General features: G+C 37.7%; 1 protein-coding gene across 1 annotated transcript in view; it reads right to left on the bottom strand.

The window, feature by feature from the left end:
- Positions 1–19,286, bottom strand: part of DCBLD2 (discoidin, CUB and LCCL domain containing 2) — an 86,315-nt gene that overhangs the window by 59,927 nt on the left and 7,102 nt on the right. The window contains exon 2 of the mRNA XM_039221224.1: positions 7,240–7,467. Coding sequence (XP_039077155.1) covers positions 7,240–7,467 — 228 coding nt within the window. The remainder of the gene's footprint in view (positions 1–7,239; positions 7,468–19,286) is intronic.

A 19,286-nucleotide genomic window follows, 5' to 3' on the forward strand; every position in this document is an offset into this window, starting at 1 on the left:
ATAAATGTAGTGACTCAAGGTTTTGGCTTTTATTAAGTTGACAGCTTCTTTCTTGATAGCTGGCAGAATTTCTCATACTAAGTATAATTAATATAAAAATGATGAGTCAAAACAATGTGTAGACCTCAGTAAAACCAGATGTGTCAAAGCATCACAGGTGAGACACACACAGCACACTATGGTATTTCTTTCAAAGCTTGCTTAGAAAAATAAACTTGTCACCACTTAGGAGATGTCAAAGTTTTTTTGTATTTCATGTAAAGGCCCACAAATGGGAATTTTTGGGTAGGACTACACAGTAGCTTAAGTTTTATCCAGGTGAATTCTGCCAAAAAATGAGACAGTGGTCAATTCTTCACTGACCTGCCTCAAACATTAAAGGAAACATTCTGAGGTGATAACATCATTTATACAAAGTTTTGGTATTTGTTGTTGTTGTTGTTCTTTTTCTAGGTCACAAACCAGCTTGCACACTCCAAGGCACAAAGATTCACTAAGATATTTTGAACTGTGTATGGTTTCTATATTTTGCAATACTACAAACAACCTCATATGATACCTCTGTGTTAGGGACAAATCCAGATTAAATTTAAGTTCCCACTAAGCCTTCTCATGAAAACTATCCACAGAAATCAATGTATTTTCATGATGAACAGAGATGAGATGCCTTTAGCCTTCCTGACTACATGTTTTCATAGGTTAGGACTTTATCTTACATAAAACTCTGTGGCTCTTACATCTACCATTCAAGATACCTATATTTGTTAAGATTACCCATCATTTCCTCAATTCCTGCTTATAGAAAACTGCTCTAAATGAAAAATGTTAGCAATGATGATTGTATTGTAATACGTTTATTGCTTTCAAATGAAACAGTAACTATCACTTACTTTGACATAAAATAATTATTTTTTACAAAGATAACTTTAAAAGGAAGAGGAAGAAACTCAAAGAACAAAAAGTAGTCTGCTTTTGCTAGGGTCACAGACCCCTAAAGCATAGCAACAGATTTCTGGGAGTCTAAGTGGTAAGTTAAGGGAAGACCCATTGGGGAAGACAAAGATGGTCAAGGTATCCCCTGCACAGCCAGAAAATACAGAGAAAAACAATCCACTGATAAATGAGAGTACTGACTTCAGAGAAGGAACATGAGAGCGTAGAAATCCTCAGTAGTGCAATTCTGGAAAGGAAACACTTCAGGGGGAGAAGTAGGTTAAAAGTAACAGAGAGGAATTCTTTGGAACCTGCATTATAACAAAGCAACAGAGAGGGAAAAATCTGGGATCCTACAAGACAAAAAAAAAAAAAAAAAGAAAAAAAAAGAAGGAAGGAAGGAAAGAAAGAAAAAGAGGTACAATATTCCTCTACTTGAACCTCTTCTCTAAAAAAAAGAAAGTATTGGGGCGCCTGGGTGGGTCAGTCAGTTAAGCATCTGACTTTGGCTCATCTCACAGCCCATGGGTCTGAGCCCTGCATCGGGTTCTGTGCTGCCAGCTCAGCCTGGAGCCTGCTTCGTATTCTGTCTCCCTCTCTCTGTCTGACCCTCCCCTGCTCTTACTCTGTCTCTATCAAAAAAAAAAAACTTAAAAAAAATTTTTAATTAAAAGTAAATAAAAATATAAAAACAAAAATAAAGAAAGTATCTACTACACTGGCAGAAGAGGGCTATCATGAACCTATCACAAGTGATAACGTAACAAACCACCCATCTATTTAAAGTAGATAAAAGCTATGCATATATATATATATAGTATACAAACTAAAGACGAGAATCCCAACACTTCAGTTTATGGAAGCCCCCTCCCCTTAAGAAACAATGGTACAGCAGAAGGAAACCGGCACACTCCAAACTTAATATGTCCTCAAACAATCAGAGATATGATAAAACCACCTGAAACAGAAATTCGAAAACTAAAAACAGAAATGGACAAAATCCAGAAAGAACTAAGAGCTGGTCTCACAAAAAATAAATAACAAAATTATATAAAAAATTAAGATCTCATTTATGTACAAGATGCATGAGGAATAATGTATTCTAATGAAAACATGATAATGAATATTGAAAAAAAGAATAAAAATAGAATGAAAAGGAAATAAAAAACCAAAAGGACTGGTGAGAATGTGGTTGAAAGGGCAAGGCAGATCCAATTATCTTACACTTAAAATTGAAAAAAGAAACACAAGACAATGGAACAGAATACTAAAAGTATCATCCCACAAAACTTTCCAGAAGTGAAAGATCTGAATCTATATATTGAAAGAGCTTATTGGTACCAATGAAAATCAGCCCACAATGATCACCTTCAACATATATTCTTGTAACATTATTAAGACTTTAAAGGTAAATAAACTTCTCAAAAAATACAAAAAGCCACACAATAGAAGAATATTTACTTTTTAAATTTTTTTTAAATGTTTACTTATTTTTGAGAGAAAGAGGGGTGGGGGCCCAAGTAGGCTCTGTGCTGTCAGCAGGGAGTCCGACATAGGGCTCAATCCCAGATCATGACTTGAGCTGAAATCAAGAGTCGGACGTTTGACTGAGCTACCCAGGCAGCTCAGAAGAGTATTAAAAAAATAATAATAGTAACATGTGAATCAAGAACGTATTTACATAAAATCAAGCTGATCCTCAAGTCTCCATGTAATACAAATATAAAAATAAACAGTTCTTTTTAATGTTTATTTTTGAGAGAGAACATGCGAGGGAGGGGCAGAGAGAGACAGACAAGAATCTGAAGCAGGCTCCAGGCTCTGAGCTGTCCGCACAGAGCCCAACATGGGGCACGAATCATGAGACCATGACCTGAGCCGAATTTGGAAGTTTAACCAACTGAGCCACCCAGGTGCCCCTGAAAAAGCAGGGTTTTTTTAAATAGTTTTTATTTATTTTTGAAAGAGAGAGAGACAGCATGAGTGGGGGAGGAGCAGAGGGCGAGGGAGACACGGAATCTGAAACAGGCTCCAGGCTCTGAGGTGCCTGCACAGAACCCGATACAGAGCTTGAACCCACAAACCACAAGATCATGACCTGAGCTGAAGTTGGATGCTTAACCGACTGAGCCACCCAGGCGCCTCTAAAAAGCAGTTTTAAACATACAAGAAATTCTGCACCCATAAGTCCTGCTTAAAGAATCAATCTATTCTAAGATGAATTTACTCACTCACAGTATGACTGAGAGAATCTGAACAAAAAGATGGACAGTGAACATTTGTTATTTTTAAATACAGACCTCGAAACGTGCCTGGGTGACTCAGTCGAGTAAGGTTCTATCTTCAGCTCAGGTCATGATCTTTTTTTTTTTTTTTTTTTTTTTTTAAGAGGTTTAGGTAGAAACTTAATGCCTTTCTTTTTTTTCAATAATTTTTTTTAATGTTTTATTTATTTCTAGGAGATAGAGAGACAGCATGAGCAGGGGAGGGTCAGAGAGAGAGGGAGTCACAGACTGAAACAGGCTCCAGGCTCTGAGCCGGCAGTCAGCACAGAGCCCGACGCGGGGCTCGAACCCACGAACCGCGAGATCATGACCTAAGCGAAAGTCGGATGCTTAACCGACTAAGCCACCCAGGCGCCCCTCAGGTCATGATCTTTAAGTTCTGAGTTCGAGCCCTGCATTGTCAGTGTGGAGCCTACTTGTGATTCTCTGTCTCTCCTTGCCCCTCCCCAACTTGCATACTCTCTCTCAAAATAAACTTTAAAAATTAAAAAAAAAAAAAAAGATCTACAAAAGTTAGAGAGGTTGAAGAATAAGATGTTATATGAAATAGGCTTCATGTTATGAATTTATGTTCTAACAGAGTAAAAATAGGGAAAGAAGAGAGGAAAAGAGGAGGTACACTAGTTGGTTGGATGTTATGTAGTAGGTAGGACAGACAATTGGTAGGGGGTAAAGAACACCATTAAAAATAGACAAATCAGATAGTAAAAGATTAAGACAACAAAGGATCACAGGCATTTAAAAAAGTATAAATTGAAAGGTAACACTTAAAACAAAATTATAAAACTTATTAAACTCCAAAAGCAGTTTAAAATTAGAAGGAAAGAAAACAATATGAATAAATAAGCACAACAAGGGGCACATGGGTGGCTCAGTCAGTTGAAGTGTCTGACTCTTAATTTCAGCTCAGGTCATGATCCCAGGGTCGTGGGATCAAGCCCCACACCAGGTTCTGAGCTAAGTATGGAGCTTGCTTAAGATTCTTTCTCTCTCCCCACAGCCCCCCACCCCCACTCCACTCCCCAACCTGCACTCTTGCTCTCTCAAATAAACTAAAAACAACAAAAGAAAGAAATAAGCATAACAAATACATATCATTATAGCTTAAAATATGATACAGTTGAGATAAAACATTTCAATTTTATAAATAAGTGCAAATGGGCTTAACTCAGCTATAAAAAATGGATTTTCAATTTACTTCACAAAATAAGATGCAAAAAATGTGCTACATTCAAGAAACACATCCAAAACAAAATGATTTAGAAAGGCTAAAAATAGCAAAGCAGGTATACCAGGCAAATGAAAACAGTAAGAGACAAAGAGGAGGATATGCAGATGATATTGTCAGATAAAGAAGAATTCAAACTAAAAGTATTATTAGACATGACAAAGGAAATGTCTAATGCTGGAGGGCACAATTTGAAACGAAGGTATTATAATTAAGAATATTTATGTAACACTATAACCACCCCTATAAAAGCAAAATTCCAAAGAAAAGCAAATATACAAAAAGAGACATACCAATAGGAGAGCAAGAGTGTAAAAATAAAGATATGTATAGGAAGTCTAAAGAGAATAAGTAAGACAACTCTTCTGAATGTATATCCAACTTTGCATCCTGATATTGGCAAATAAACCTTCTCAAGCATACATGGGGCATTCATAATAAGGGTTGTATATTAGGTTATGCAGAAAATATTAGCAAGCTTCATGAAGTAGAGATATTCCAACCACACTCAGAAATATTTATGACCATGATGCAATAAAAATTAAGAGCAGCAAAGAAAGGTACTTCCAACTGGAAATAAATTTACTTATGTATTATTTACCCAATGATAAACAATTAGTGGATAAAAGGGAACTACTAAACAAAGTTACATAATTCAAAAAAAATACTGATAACACTAAAGTCATTTTGTGGCATATCAATTTTAAAGATGTCATCAAATTAAACGCCACAGTGTTAGATACATTTATCAGTAAAAATGAAAGAATATAAATGAATTAAAATTCTTTTCTAAATGCAAAAAAACAAATGACAAAATAAGCTCAAAACAAGCATAATGAAGACAATGAAATAAGGGAACTAGAAACAAAGATTAAGAAGGGAGAGAAAAAAAGAACAGGTCTAAATATAGTTAATAAATCAAAATCCAGTTTTTTAAGAAATTAACAAAATAGGCAAACCACTAGTTAACAAGGAAAAAAAGAGAGAGCACAAATAAAGAAAACAAAAAAAAAATGGTATGAAGAAAATAACCACTGACAAAACCGCTGAAATAACCATTAGAAAAAAGTCATGATTCTATTTTGCGGACATCACTGCAAATAAATTTCAAGACCCAGGTGAAATGGGTAATTTACCAGGCAAACAACTTAACTAAAACTGAATTACTTAAAGATAAAATCTGAAACATATCATTCTCCTTAGAAAAAATATAGAAGGGGCACCTAGGTGGATCAGTTAAGCGCCTGAGTCTTGGTTTTGGCTCAGGTCATAATCTCACGGTTTGTGGATTCGAGCCTCGCATTAGGCTCTGCACAGTCAGTGGGGAGATTACTTGGAATTCTGTCTCTCTGCTCCTCCCCTACTCACATGCTCGCTCGCTCACTCTCAAAATAAAAAACTGAAAAAATAAAGAAAATAATAAAGACCTACCCTCTTCCCACCCCAGAAAAGCACCAGGCTTTGCTCTCATAGGTAAAAGGCCAAAAAGTAGAGAAGAGATGAAGGATTAAACTAAAGGTGGAGACGAGGCGAGAGGATGAACATCACACTTAAAGAAAAGATACTGAGTTCCTGTTATAGTTCTAAAAGACATTTTATACATTTGTACCAATCAATGTTTCCAAATTAACTCAGAAAAAATTTAAGATTTATTTTATGATATTAGTACACCCAAATAGTTTTAGACACTTTTCCACCCTTCCTAAGACAAATCTCTAAGCCAAAGGTTCTCACCTTGACTACAGAGCTGATTCTCCTGGGAAGCTTTTAAAATACTGGCACATGGATCCCACCCAATCAATTCTGATTCAACTGGTCCAGGATAAGGACCAGGTAACTTAAGTCTTTCTAGGTGACTGTAATATGCAGGCATAATTGAGAACCACTGATCTCAGCTAAGAATAGCAACTATAGTGGCTAATATTTACTAACCATATATTATGTGTTATGTACTCTTCTAAACACTTTACATGTTACTAGTTGATTCTCTATTATGCAAGTGAAAAAACAGGTCAGATAACTCACCCAAAGTCACACATATGCTAACAGCAGAGTGAGGATTTAACACTAGGCAGTTTGGATCCAAAGCCCATGCTTTAAACACCTGATATACTGCCTCCTAAGTGTGAATTATACTTGTATTCTTTAATTGCAAATGAAATGATCAGAAAAAAAACAAACAAAAAAAAAGAGATACTTAACATCCTCCTTCTTGGAAGCAGTATAGTTGCATCTTGTTGCAAAAGTACCAACAAGCTTATTTGGAGAGTAAATAGGTAAGAATCTTCTCTTCCCAGGGCACCTGGATGCCTCAGTCGGTTGAGAGACCAACTTCCACTCAGGTCATGATCTCATGGTTTGCGGGTTCGAGCCCAGCATCGGGCTCTGTGCTGACAGCCCAGAGCCTGGGGTCTGCATCAGATTCTATGTCTCTCTCTTTCTCTGCCTCTCCCCTGCTCATGCTCTGTCTCTCAAAAGTAAACGAAAGAAAAGAAAGAAAGAAAGAAAGAGAGAGAGAGAGAGAGAGAGAGAGAGAAAGAAAGAAAGAAAGAAAGAAAGAAAAGAAAGAAAGAGAGAAAAGAAAGAAAGAGAGAAAAGAAAAGAAAAGAAAAGAAAGAAAAAGCAAGCAAGCAAGCTTCTCAAAAGGTTCAAATTTGAGATCTCCACACATGGTCCACACAAATAATTTCTTACATATCATCCAATACAGCCTAGTTATTCATGTAAGTATCAAAAATCACTTTAGCTTTAAAACTCAGGGCAGTGATGTACATTTACAAGAAAATTTCCTACCTATTTCAGTTCTGCTAACTCCAATGCCATTATAAATTCTCAAGTAATTAAAGTGACAAGAATCAGAATCTTCAATGTCAAAGTCACCAAATTTGATGCGCACTCTCTCTCCCATCTTTACACGGATCTCCCATTCACAAACGGTGCTGTTGGGATAGGTCTGTGGGTAGTTTATGGACGTGAGGGTCCCACTTTCAGGGCCTAGTACAGTATGTCCACATCCATCACCTTTAAAAAAAAAAAAAGTTAAAAAGAACGATAAATTATTATTACATCCTTAACTTATACTATAAATAATCAAGATTCTTTTGTGAAAATTTAGAAATATGTATGACAGACATTTTATACCACCAATACTTTCCTTACACAAGATAAAAGGGATGACAGAATTCTTAATATATCTACTCAAAGGAGCCAAGAGAAGTCAGGTATGGTCAAAATGATCAATGATTACCCTTATTCAAAAACCTTCCAATCTGAATAAACAGATTTATTAGTTTAACAATAGATTTATACACTTATCACAATAAATCCAATTTTAAAAGTGTATTAATTTATACGCTTGTTCAAAGTAAATGTAAACTATAAAAATAAAAGTGATCAGCTTCATCATTTATTTACAAATATCAACCCTTCTAGAATCTGTAAATAGAATGATTATCTAAAAACACTTTATTTTACTTTAATGTTTTTATTTATTTCTGAGAAAGAGAAAGAGAGAGACACAGTGTGATCAGGGGAGGGTCAGAGAGAGAGGGGAGATACAGAATCTGAAGACAGGCTCCAGGCTCTGAGCTAGCTGTCAGCGCAGAGCCTGATGCAGGTCTCAAACCCATGAACCGTGAGATCATGACCTGAGCCGAAGTAGGATGCTTAACCCACTGAGCCACCCAGGTGCCCCTAAAAACACTTTGTGCTAAAGATTATACAGATTATTGACTATATTACAGTATTACAAAGCATTCATTCTTGAAGGCATTAAAGCAACATTTAATGAAATTTAATTTTACATTCTGCTGAAATTGGACTTTGGAGTACTCCCCCTCCTAAAACCTCACTTTTCCCTACAGAATGATGAGGAAAAAAATAACAGTTTAATGATGTATTAGAAACTGGGAAAATAACCTTCATATCTTGGTAGCAGCATGATTTGCTCCAGAAATTCATTCAGCAACTGGATATGGGGACTCAGGTAACTTTACATAGTACTATTTTTTTTAATGTTTTATTTATTTCTGAGAGAGAGAGAGAGAGAGAGAGAGAGAGAGAGCGAGCATGAGCAGGGGAGGGTCAGAGAGAGAGGGAGACACAGAACCTGAAGCAGGCTCCAGGCTCTGAGCTAGCTGTCAGCACAGAGCCCGACGCGAAGCTTGAACCTGTGAACCGTGAGATCATGACCTGAGCCGAGGCCTGACACTTAACCGACTGAACCACCCAGGCACCCCAACATAATACTATTATTTGCACGCTTCCCTTTATCGTAAAAGGTGGTGTTTGGGCAACTAAAAGAGGCAAGCAATCCGTGGTAAGAAGTTTCAGCTGCTGCTTCAATTGTACCACTCAGCATTCCTTCATGATGGAATTCAATGATGAATCTCTTTTGAATCTCTAAAAGGAAGATGGGTACACTGTACTAAAATGATAGTATTTTTTCCTTCAAAATAGCCATTTATAATCACCTTTGCAATAGTTCAGTACTTAACACACACACAAAAAAAACTATACTAAAAGTGACAGTGCCGAGTTTTACCGTCAATATATAGATGGCTGTAACAAGAATATCTGATTTATTATTTTTAAAAACAATGCAGTGCTGATACTATGTACTAGACCAAATAAAAGCTTTAAAAGCCTGTGAATAAGAAGTTAATACAGTATTTAGCAAGTAGTTACAAAACAAGGATTCATTAATTGGATGTATAAGGAAACTGTACATGAACCAATGAAAAAGTAATTTCATACCAATCTCAAAACTAAATTTTTTTGAAAAGATTTTTTAAAATAATTTTTTTAATGTTTATTTATTCTGAGAAAGATAGACAGTACAAGCAGGGGTGGGGCAGAGGGAGAGAGAGAATCCTGAGCAGGCTCTTCACAGTCAGAGCAGGGCCTGATTTGGGGCTCAAATTCATGAAACTGAGATCATGACCTGAGAGAAATCAAGAGTTGGGACGCTTAACCTACTGAGCTATCCAGGCGCCCCTCAAAACTAACTTTAATAAAAGAACACTCTGTATGGGGTTATGATAACAATACTTGATATCCTTTTCTAGTCAAGCAATTCTAATATCCATACTAGTATTGTTAGCCTACTTTTAAATGTTTAATTTTGAGAGAGAGAGAGAAAGAGTGTGTATGTAGAGGAGGGGACAAAGGATATGAAATGAGCTCCTTGCTAACAGCACAGAGCCCGACACAGGACTCGAATGCAGGAATCTAAGATCATGACCTGAGCCAAAGTCTGGATACTTACCTGACTGAGCCACCAGACACCGCTAGCCTACTTTTAAAGGCCAATACTAGCAATCTGGCTTCCTAAACAAATTATCTCACATAAAGCTCAGCTTTTGAGCAATGTTAAACTTCAGCTATTTCTACACCTGCTTTCTATCTACACACAAATACTAGGCATAGCCACTGAATATATAAAGGCACCATGAAATAAACACGTGAGGTTTGTGATACACCCACTGATCTTTTGTAAATATAAAATTTAAATGTTACTCCGAAGGAAAAAAAGAAAGAATTTTTTCCCTGAAACTATCAAGAAAATACTTTGAATATCTCTGAGTGTCATCCAAATTAGAAACACAAGGATATAAAAACTGTCACTGTAAAAAATGAATGTTTTATATATATATGTTTTATAAATATAAATTTATGTTATAAATGAATTATAACATAAATAACTTCTGAATAATCATTAACATTTTTCCTTAGAGGAAAAAAAAAAACTACTCCCTAAGACAAAGTTTCTAACGTTATGAAACTAGTCTGAAATGTTCTCTTAATACTGAAAAGATGAAAATGTGCTTCCTGGAATGTTTAAATCTTTGAAAAATAGCCACTAAACAAATGAAGTTAACTCAAAATATAAATGTACTTTCTTTGGTGAATAGAAACTAAAGCAGTTTTTTTCAGTGTCTGTAAGTGTTGATGGATTTTAGGAAGCCAAGAATTCCCTATTAACAGCTGAATTCATGACTTAGTAATGGCAGATTGTCCCAACTAACGTATTCCCCACAGGCTATTATTTAACTTAAGGTTGCCATTTTAAAATGAATTTTACAAAAAGTACAAGCAGTGTTAGTAACTTTTATGTCTTTATGCTCATATTTATGTTTGATTCTCAATAAATACACAATATGTTTCTTGCCCTTTCCTCTAGAAAGCACAATTTCTACACATTAACAAAATAAATACTAACTGATGAAAAACAGGACTTTTGCATGCATGCTGATGAAGAAAACAATTAAAATGGAGCTGTCTTTTTTCAGTATCTTGTGTAGGGGGAGGGCATGAAGAGTCCACAAGTAATGTGCCAAGAATGTTCTAAAATATGTGATGGAGTTCAGAGCTTCCTCCTCTAACAAAAAAGATATGCACCAGAAACCAAAGTTAAAAGAGGCTCAAATCTACTACTGAAATGAACAAGTTTGAATGTTTCATATGTCCAAGACTTTGGTAAGTTCAACCTGACAAGATAAATAGCTTAGCTGGCCTGGACAAACACTTATTGCCATGACATGTATGTTTAGAATATTCTAGTTTGAAAGGGGAGGCTGGGCTTATACTATACTATGACTAGGCCAGCAGCTCTCAAATGTTTTTCTCAGTTATTCCCAAATAAGAAATACATTTTACATTGTATTCCTACACTCATGCATGTATAATCCTGACCCACTCTGGTCCCCACCAGCACTCAGAAAACGACTGTACTATATACTAGGCATCCAAAGGTCATAATGTTAAATTCTCAAAGGAAGACCTTGTCCTCACCTTTACACCCAAATTAGAAAATATGTTTGCGGTTTATTTTCACAGTTCTTAAAAGCAAATCCTATTCTGTGCAATACTTAAAATGACAAAGTATTTAAAAGTAGTACTAGGCATCCAAATGTCATAATGTTGAATTCTCAAAGAAAGACCGTGTCCTCACTCTTACCCTCAAATTAGAAAATGTGCTTGCGGTTTATTTTCACAGTTTTTAAAAGCAAATCCTGTTGTATACAATACTTAAAATGACAGCGTATTTAAAAGTAAAACTAAAATCTGGAAAATATTCTTTATCAACTAATCACCTAATATACTCACTCATAGCAGTGGTGCTCAAGTGGGGGGTGAGGGGGAGTCTCCCATGGGAACAACTTTACCTCCCATTTGGCAATGTCTGGAGATATTTTTGGTTGCCACAACTGAGGGGGTGGGGGGCTACTGACATCTAGTAGGTAGAAGCCAGGAATGCTGCTACACCTCCTACACTGTGCACAGGACAGCCCCCCAGAATAAAGAAGGATTGACTTTACATGTCAGTAGTACTGGGGTTGAGAAAGCAGGCTTGGAGCTAAGGCCAGCTCTCAGAACTGTTCAGCTAAGGCCAGAACTCACAGAAGATCTGAGTGAGTTCTTGGCTGGGTTTCCTTTGGCCCAAAAGATAACGCTGTTCTGTTCACTATGGGTAAAACCTAGGGCATACTTTCCCCACTGTGGTCAGTAGTTATACTAAAGAGTTTTACAGTCCTACTTCCTTTATAAGTAAATGGAAGTTAAAGGAAGGAAAATGTCCTTTTTATTAGTCTACATCCCTGGAATAATTTTTTTTCTGGGTCAGGAGTTCTTAAAATCAGGGTTTAAAAAAGGGTGCTAATAGGGTCAGGAGTAAGTCTCCAAATTTTCTGCTTAGCTTTGTGTGCTGGAAGTAATGATCTGTGACCAAGCTACACTGCCTCTTGTTACTGATTTTCACAAGGCAGAATTGACAAAGGCAGCATAACTACTACGGGGAAAATTAACTTTCACATGGTTTTCCTAGGACCAATCCATACACTCTTCCCAGTAACTCCAACATCACCAAATCCTCCTTCTCCAACTCCATCACCACCACCATCACTGCCAGCTCCTCCTCTTCCTCTGGATAGACTCCACCAAAGTATAACCGACTATCCAGAATAAAAGCCTGTTAATGTAATTTTTGAATTTCAGTTTTATTTCAGTGGATAAGAAACACTGGAATTTGATCTTACTGCTTCTTTGTTTGGCTGCAGATTTATCTAGGGAATTACTCATAGAACATATGTTCACTTCCTCTGAAGAGTCTAAGGTCAGATGTGTTAAGCCAGATACAAGTTTTGGTATTGTTCCAGGAAAATAACTGAGTATTTTTTTAAACTACTTATCCCTAGAGAAAACAGAAAGAACATTAAACATATTTAAATAACAAAATAATACAATAATGAACTTAGGCTTATTTTAGGCTTCTCTAAACTTAAATCAAGTGTGTTTTTCTTTAATACATGCTTGCAATACTGATTACATGTGACCTTGCAACCACCCCCAAATTTTAGTCACACTACTACTAATACATAATACAAATCATATTAATGATTGAACTTTATTAACACTGCATGACTTCTACAAATACTTTCTTCAAAACCAAATACAAAAGCAGGACAGTTGCACAAATATGCCACAAATGTGGAGCAATGTAACTTTCATGACAATCATTATGAACTATGAAAGGTTTAGACTTTTCCAGTGAGCTTTCAAGGATTTTTTTTAAATCACTATGAACAGAGGAGTCTGACTATACTTCCATCTAAATAAGTATGTCATTTCTGTCACGTCTTATAATGCATCTGTGAGATCTTTAATAAACTGAAAAAAAAAAGGAATTTTAAGTAGAAAAGCATTCAGAGGAATAACTTGCAGGAGTTAACTAAAACATCCTATTTCATTTGGATACAATGAAGACTTTTAAGGTAATATTTAGCACTGTGAATTTTTGGACTGAAGTACTCTATCAGTCCTATTACCATAAGATTTTTTAAACTGCATCACTGCATATCTCAAATCTCAAATAAATAATTCAAGGTACTACTTTAATTTAACTCATTTTTTTAAAAAATATTACATAAAATGGGTATGCTCAGAAAGCCTAAAGAAGGTCACTGTGGCAATTATTAGAAAAAGAAAGAACTCCCAGCTTCATTCTTTTTTAAGCCTAAACTATTCTCTGCATGTGTGGTAATTTACAAAATTGAATTACATGAAGGAATGTGACAAGTAGAAATCCTCTTTAACCCCCAACAAGCACACACCCTACTTAGAACATAATGGTTAGGCAAATGTGCTCAGAGGAGTCCTGGAATGAATTTAAATACCCTATCCACCACTCACTGAGACTTTCAGAAGGTTATTTATTGCTGCTAAATCTCTGCTTCCTAAAATGGGGATACAAACAATTCAAACACAAAGGGCACAAATTAAATGAGATATGGTATGAAAACAGCTAGTACTAAAGGCCTAACCTATAATAATGTATTCAATAAACACTCTCTTTGAGGGTACCACTGCAGTCATAAAAGACCAGAAAGGCTTTTGCCCATCATATGTAGATACAGAGCAGTTGGCCACAACCTAGCTAAAGTAACAAAACAACCGTCCATTACTTTGGGAAATTTACAGCAGCTTTAAAGTTTCATGTGTAGTGTTTTTGTGAAAAGTATAAACCCAAGAGAAAGTAACTCTCAATCATCTTCTCACTGATGACCTCTACTTCACTTTAGCAACTCTCCCAGAATCACAAGCTGGGCTTTGTTTTTGCCATTATTAGAGACACTCCCACCCACCTGTGAAAACTCAAACACTTTAAAGCCTCACTCAGCTGGTCTGTCTTCTTGTACCCACATACTTTCCATGAACTTGACTTCTCTCATTTCTCCCCATCTATTAATCTTGTCCTGGCTTCATGTCTTTCCCTGTCCAGCCTAGACTTCATGTCCATCCAGTACGTTAACTACACTACCTCTTCCTGGTACCCTCAACTCCTACCCATTGTGTCCTTCTTGAGGATCTACCTGCCAAACCCTCAACTGTGGTTCACAAAACCTCTCTCTGCCAAAGAGCTGAGCACTAATATGAACACACGAACACATGAACACACGAACACACACACACACATACACACAATCCAGGAAGATAGTTATCATTAGAGTAATGGGTTCCAATCTCAGAAGGGCACTCAACCCATTCAGTATCCCCTTACTCAGTGGTTCTCAAAATGTAGTCAACATTAAAATCACCTAAGGGCTAATTAAATGTTCTCAAGTCCCCCCTCTACCTCCATAGATTCTAATAAATATGTCAGAAAAATTACCTTAAACTTAGAAATTGGTTAAAAAAAAAGAAATGGTGAACAGCATATCTTTAAAGTATCACAGAAGCAAAAAGCTGCCCAAGGATTATAGGGCAAAAGAGTTGGACTTGCTACTCATCACTGCTTAAAGGTCCAAGCTTTCGGTACATGTTAATGTATACAGACTGTTATTTGGTATAGACCATTTCTGTGCAGATCATTTCTGTGCAGCTGAAAAGATAATCCTACAGGTTACTGTTTATGATCCTACTGGCCCATTACCCAGCTTTGGTCATCTAATCTAGTAATCACATCCTATAACACCTGATTTCTCAAATACTCTTTGGACAGGTTTTAACATCATACTGGTTCCCTCATTAATGAATGAACTGAATAAAATCTTTGACATGTGTTCATTTTATATTTGCAAGGCAGGTATAATTTTGTCTCTGTTGCAAATTCTAACCTGTAAAAACAGCTCATCAGTGGGGCACAGGTTTTGTACTTTAACAAAGCATAAAACACTAATAATAACAGCAACAACAAAACCCACAAAAAACTCTTTCCACCCAGTTTCCCCCATCTCTACCAACTTCTTGCTCACTTTTCCTTTCTTTTACAGAGAAGTTTCTTCTAGTCTCCATAATTGGTGCCTTACTTCTTTGCCTCCCATTCTAAGTTCCAACACACTGCAATTCAGCTTCCAAAAAAATATGTTTAAGTCCTAATTTCTGGTACCAATGAATATAACCTTATTTGGAAACAAGGTCTTAGCAGATGTTATCAAGTTAAAGCGAGGTCATATTGGATCAAAGTGGACCCTAATTCAATGATGGGTGTCATTAGAAAAAGAGGTAAATCTGGATACGGTTACAGACACAGGAAGAATACTACATTACAGAGGCAGAGATTGGAATGATGCAAAGAACTCTGAAGATTACAACTGGCAGAAGCTAATATTAGACAAGGAAAGACCCTCCCCTGGAATGTTTGACAGAGCGTACAAACGTGCTGGCACCCAATTTCAGAATTCTAGCCTCCAGAACACTAAGATGGTAAAGTTCTATTGCTTTAAGCCATTTAAATTTGTGATAATTTGTTACGGCAGCCCTAGGAAACACAGGCCTATCTCACCAATGAAACTATTCACTAAAGCAGCCAGTTTGCAAGCTGCCAAAAGTCAATGTGATGAGACAGCAAAAGGCAGGCTGAGAGCAAAGCACACAGCGCAGCACACAACCCCTCCTGCCTCCCAGGTGAGATACATGTGACCTTCCTCAGGCACTCCTGGCTGCCCAAGAACAAAGGAAGCGGAAAAACAAATGGTTATCTGATAGCACAGTGATGTAGGAGGAGTCTCTATCAGTCTGCAACTGTCTTACTGATTTACAAGAAAAAAACAATGTCCAGAAACCTACAGACTCAATTTCCTGGGACCTAATGTCACCGTCCCCTCCATGGCATAGAAAATCTTATATAATCAGTCACTCCTCACAACCCCAGTGCACCTCTTTCTGCCCATGAGTCCTGTCCCCATTTTGCACTGAAAATGTCCCAACAATCCTTCCTTGGCCATTGGCTCCCAACCCCACTCCAAACCACAACAAATGGATACTTTTCTATCCTTATCATTTGTGACCTTTCCCTATCATCTGGGTCATTGGCCTTTCCTTCCCTCCTATCTTTCTCCCTTCCTTCCTTTATATCTTTCCTCCCTCCTTAAAATTCTCCTTCCCTGGCTCCATGTTTTTTTTTTTTTTAACGAACTGCAACTTTTCCAGCATCTTCCTGGATGGACTTCTACTACCAATAGCTGCTGCTGCTGCTCAGTTCTTCCCCCATTCTGTGTATTCTACCAGGGCTATCTCCTGACTCCCTTCAGTTGCCACGAAGTCTCCGACCCTTCTCATAATCCTCAAACCTGTCATCTACTCATATATTATGCACTTCTGTTCATATTCTTCACTCATTGAATAAAAATTTACTGACTCCCTAAACAGATATGATCCCAGCCCTCAAACATTCTAGAAAGAGAGGTGAGTTACGTATTTAAACACTTAAGAGTGTTAAGTTGATCCCAAGGTCGATATGCCTAATATTTAAATCCAGGTGTGTCTGACTCCAAAGTCTCTTCTCTATACGTTAAAAGTCCACCAAAACAGTGAAGACAGACCATGAAAACACTCAGGTTGTTCACAGTAAACACAGCCAAAACTAAAAAGAAAAAAAATCTGACGTTTTACATGATCTTTCAGTCTCTTTTCCTCCCAGACTCTAGCGGTTCAGCGTCCTCCGGCTTTAGTCCTTCTTTGTTTGAGAGATGAGGGCGGGAAGTACAGAACTCCCTATTTCTCCGCCATCTTGCCTCCTAAATGATACATTTAGTAGAACACTGACTAGACTGCAAGGAAATCAGCATTTAACCAATATTTGCCAAGTGCAACTACTCAAGAAAATAGACAAGCACAGATGGGAGTCAACCAGTTAGGAAGTCTGTCACTGAAAGAAGCAGATACAGGGTACCGGAAAGCAAACAGCTGAGAGGAAAGACGTATTCAAGCGAGTGGGGTTTTGAGCGTGTTTCCAGGTAGAGTAAGAAGCACCATTCAAGTTTAAATTATACTAAAACACAACTTAAATTCCCTGATCAAGTGCTCGGGCTAACGGGAAGAAATGGTTTTGGGAAGGTGAGGCAGGAGGGTGTTATGCTGTGCAGGAGTTGAGCTCTACAGAGTGGAAGGGCCACAGTGCTCCGGCTGAGAGGTAAGCCCCATTGTAGCTTTAATCAGTAATCTTCACTGGTAGTAGCACTAGTAACAATGGGCCACATCACCTTCTCCAGTGACCCTGGGCTATTCAGAATCAGAGGCAGTGGGGACTGGCATGTGAGCCAGGTCGGGGATTAGTCAAGGACAAGAAGAGCATGACACAGATGAGGGACCTGGGTGGCTATGATGAGGAAGTGAACCTAGAGATGGACAAACAGACTGGGTAAAGGCAGAGGAACCTAAGTTTGATGTCTTGCTAATACCTCAGGTACAAACTCTTCAGTCTGCCCCTCAGCACAAAGTCCTGCACAATCTTGTTCCCACTGACCTTTCTAGCCTTCACTTCTCATTACCTTCCTCTGACACCAGATTACTAAAACTACCATTCTCCAGGAACTGCAGCTGCCAAAGAAAAAGGAGGCAGGCAACGATGAGAACCAAAATTAGTGGGACTTTGGTAATGCTGGAGATGGCCAGCATTCAGCACTCAAATCAGAGTTTGAAAGACCGGAAAAAGGAGAGCGCCCAACTTGCTGACACTGATTTAGGCTGTTACTGACAAGATGCGCACAACTGTTTTCTAAGTAACCATGGCTCTGTGCAGAGTTCTAGCTGAAGGACTTCTCTCACCGAGGGAGCAAATAGGCCTAGCTCCCAGACACAGGATGTTTGGGACATGTTAGGCCCTGAGCAAGTAGGTAGTAAGGTCCAAGAGAGGGCTGTACTACTATGAGACTGAGAAGCCCAAACTGACTGCTCACTGTGGGGCTAGACAAAGGACAATAATGTGAAGGGCATGCACATGCCCAGAGACTAACATCAAATAACATACATGGGGCAGGCAGCAGATTCACTTCAGAAATGGGTTCCCAATTCAAATTTTTTGAATGACAAGTAAGTATTAGATACAAGAAGAGAATGAGTAAAAGTCTCTGCCAGAACAAATATTTCATACACAGTGTTGAATAATGGGGCACCTGGATGGCTCAGTCAGTTAAGTGTCTGACTTTGGTTCAGGTCATGATCTCACAGTTTCTTAAGTTCGAGCTCCACACTGGGCTCTGTGCTGATAGCTCAGTCTGGAACCTGCTTCAGATTCTGTGTCTCCCTTTCTGCACCTCCCCCAACCTTTCTCTCTCAAAAATAAATAAAAACACTATTAAAATGTTTTGTTTTGTTTTGTTTTTTTAAATACACAGTGTGAATAATGAATGCAAAGAAATAAGTGAAAAGTACTATCTGGAGAGGAGTGTGTGGGCAATTGTTAAAGAACTAACTCTTCTTAGGGATGATACCCAAGAAGAGTTGTGAAGGAAGATCAGGAGTTTACCAAGGAGACAAGAAAAGAAAAAAGCTTTTTCTTTTTAAATAGAGAAAATAGCGTATGTAAAGAGATCAGTATGGGGAACGTGGCAAAAACACGTGAAATTATACCTCAGAGCAATAAGTAGCTCAATCTTACACATGAACTACATATAAAAAGGTATAAAATTATGCCTGGTATAGGATTAAGTTAGAGACGAAGGGAAACACCGGACTGTAAAAAAGAATTACGTACGTAATATACAAAGGAGTTTGGATTGTATCTTACAGGTGATCAAGAGGCTGCCTGCCACACTACGGAAGTATTAACACAGCTCCAGGAAGGCAGTACCCCAGTGCCCAGAAACATGGCCAGCAGTAAGAAACTAACAAGTTATCTGCCCAATTACTAGGCAGGGGTGCAAGGCAGGGAGCTCAAGGAGGAAGCAGTTAGCCAGGACCAGAGACTCAGAGTCTGGCTACTTACTGCAACAGGACAGGCTTTTACACTCCCAGGCTTTCCTGACTCCTTGGTGTTATGATGCTCTGATTTTTACTTCTCAAATGTGCGTCATCCCCGTGGACTACAAACATACCAGTCCTTTAAAGCTCACTCAGTTAAA

Source organism: Hyaena hyaena, unplaced genomic scaffold, assembly GCF_003009895.1.
Source record: "Hyaena hyaena isolate Hyena2069 unplaced genomic scaffold, ASM300989v1 scaffold_969, whole genome shotgun sequence".
Lineage (NCBI taxonomy): Eukaryota > Metazoa > Chordata > Mammalia > Carnivora > Hyaenidae > Hyaena > Hyaena hyaena.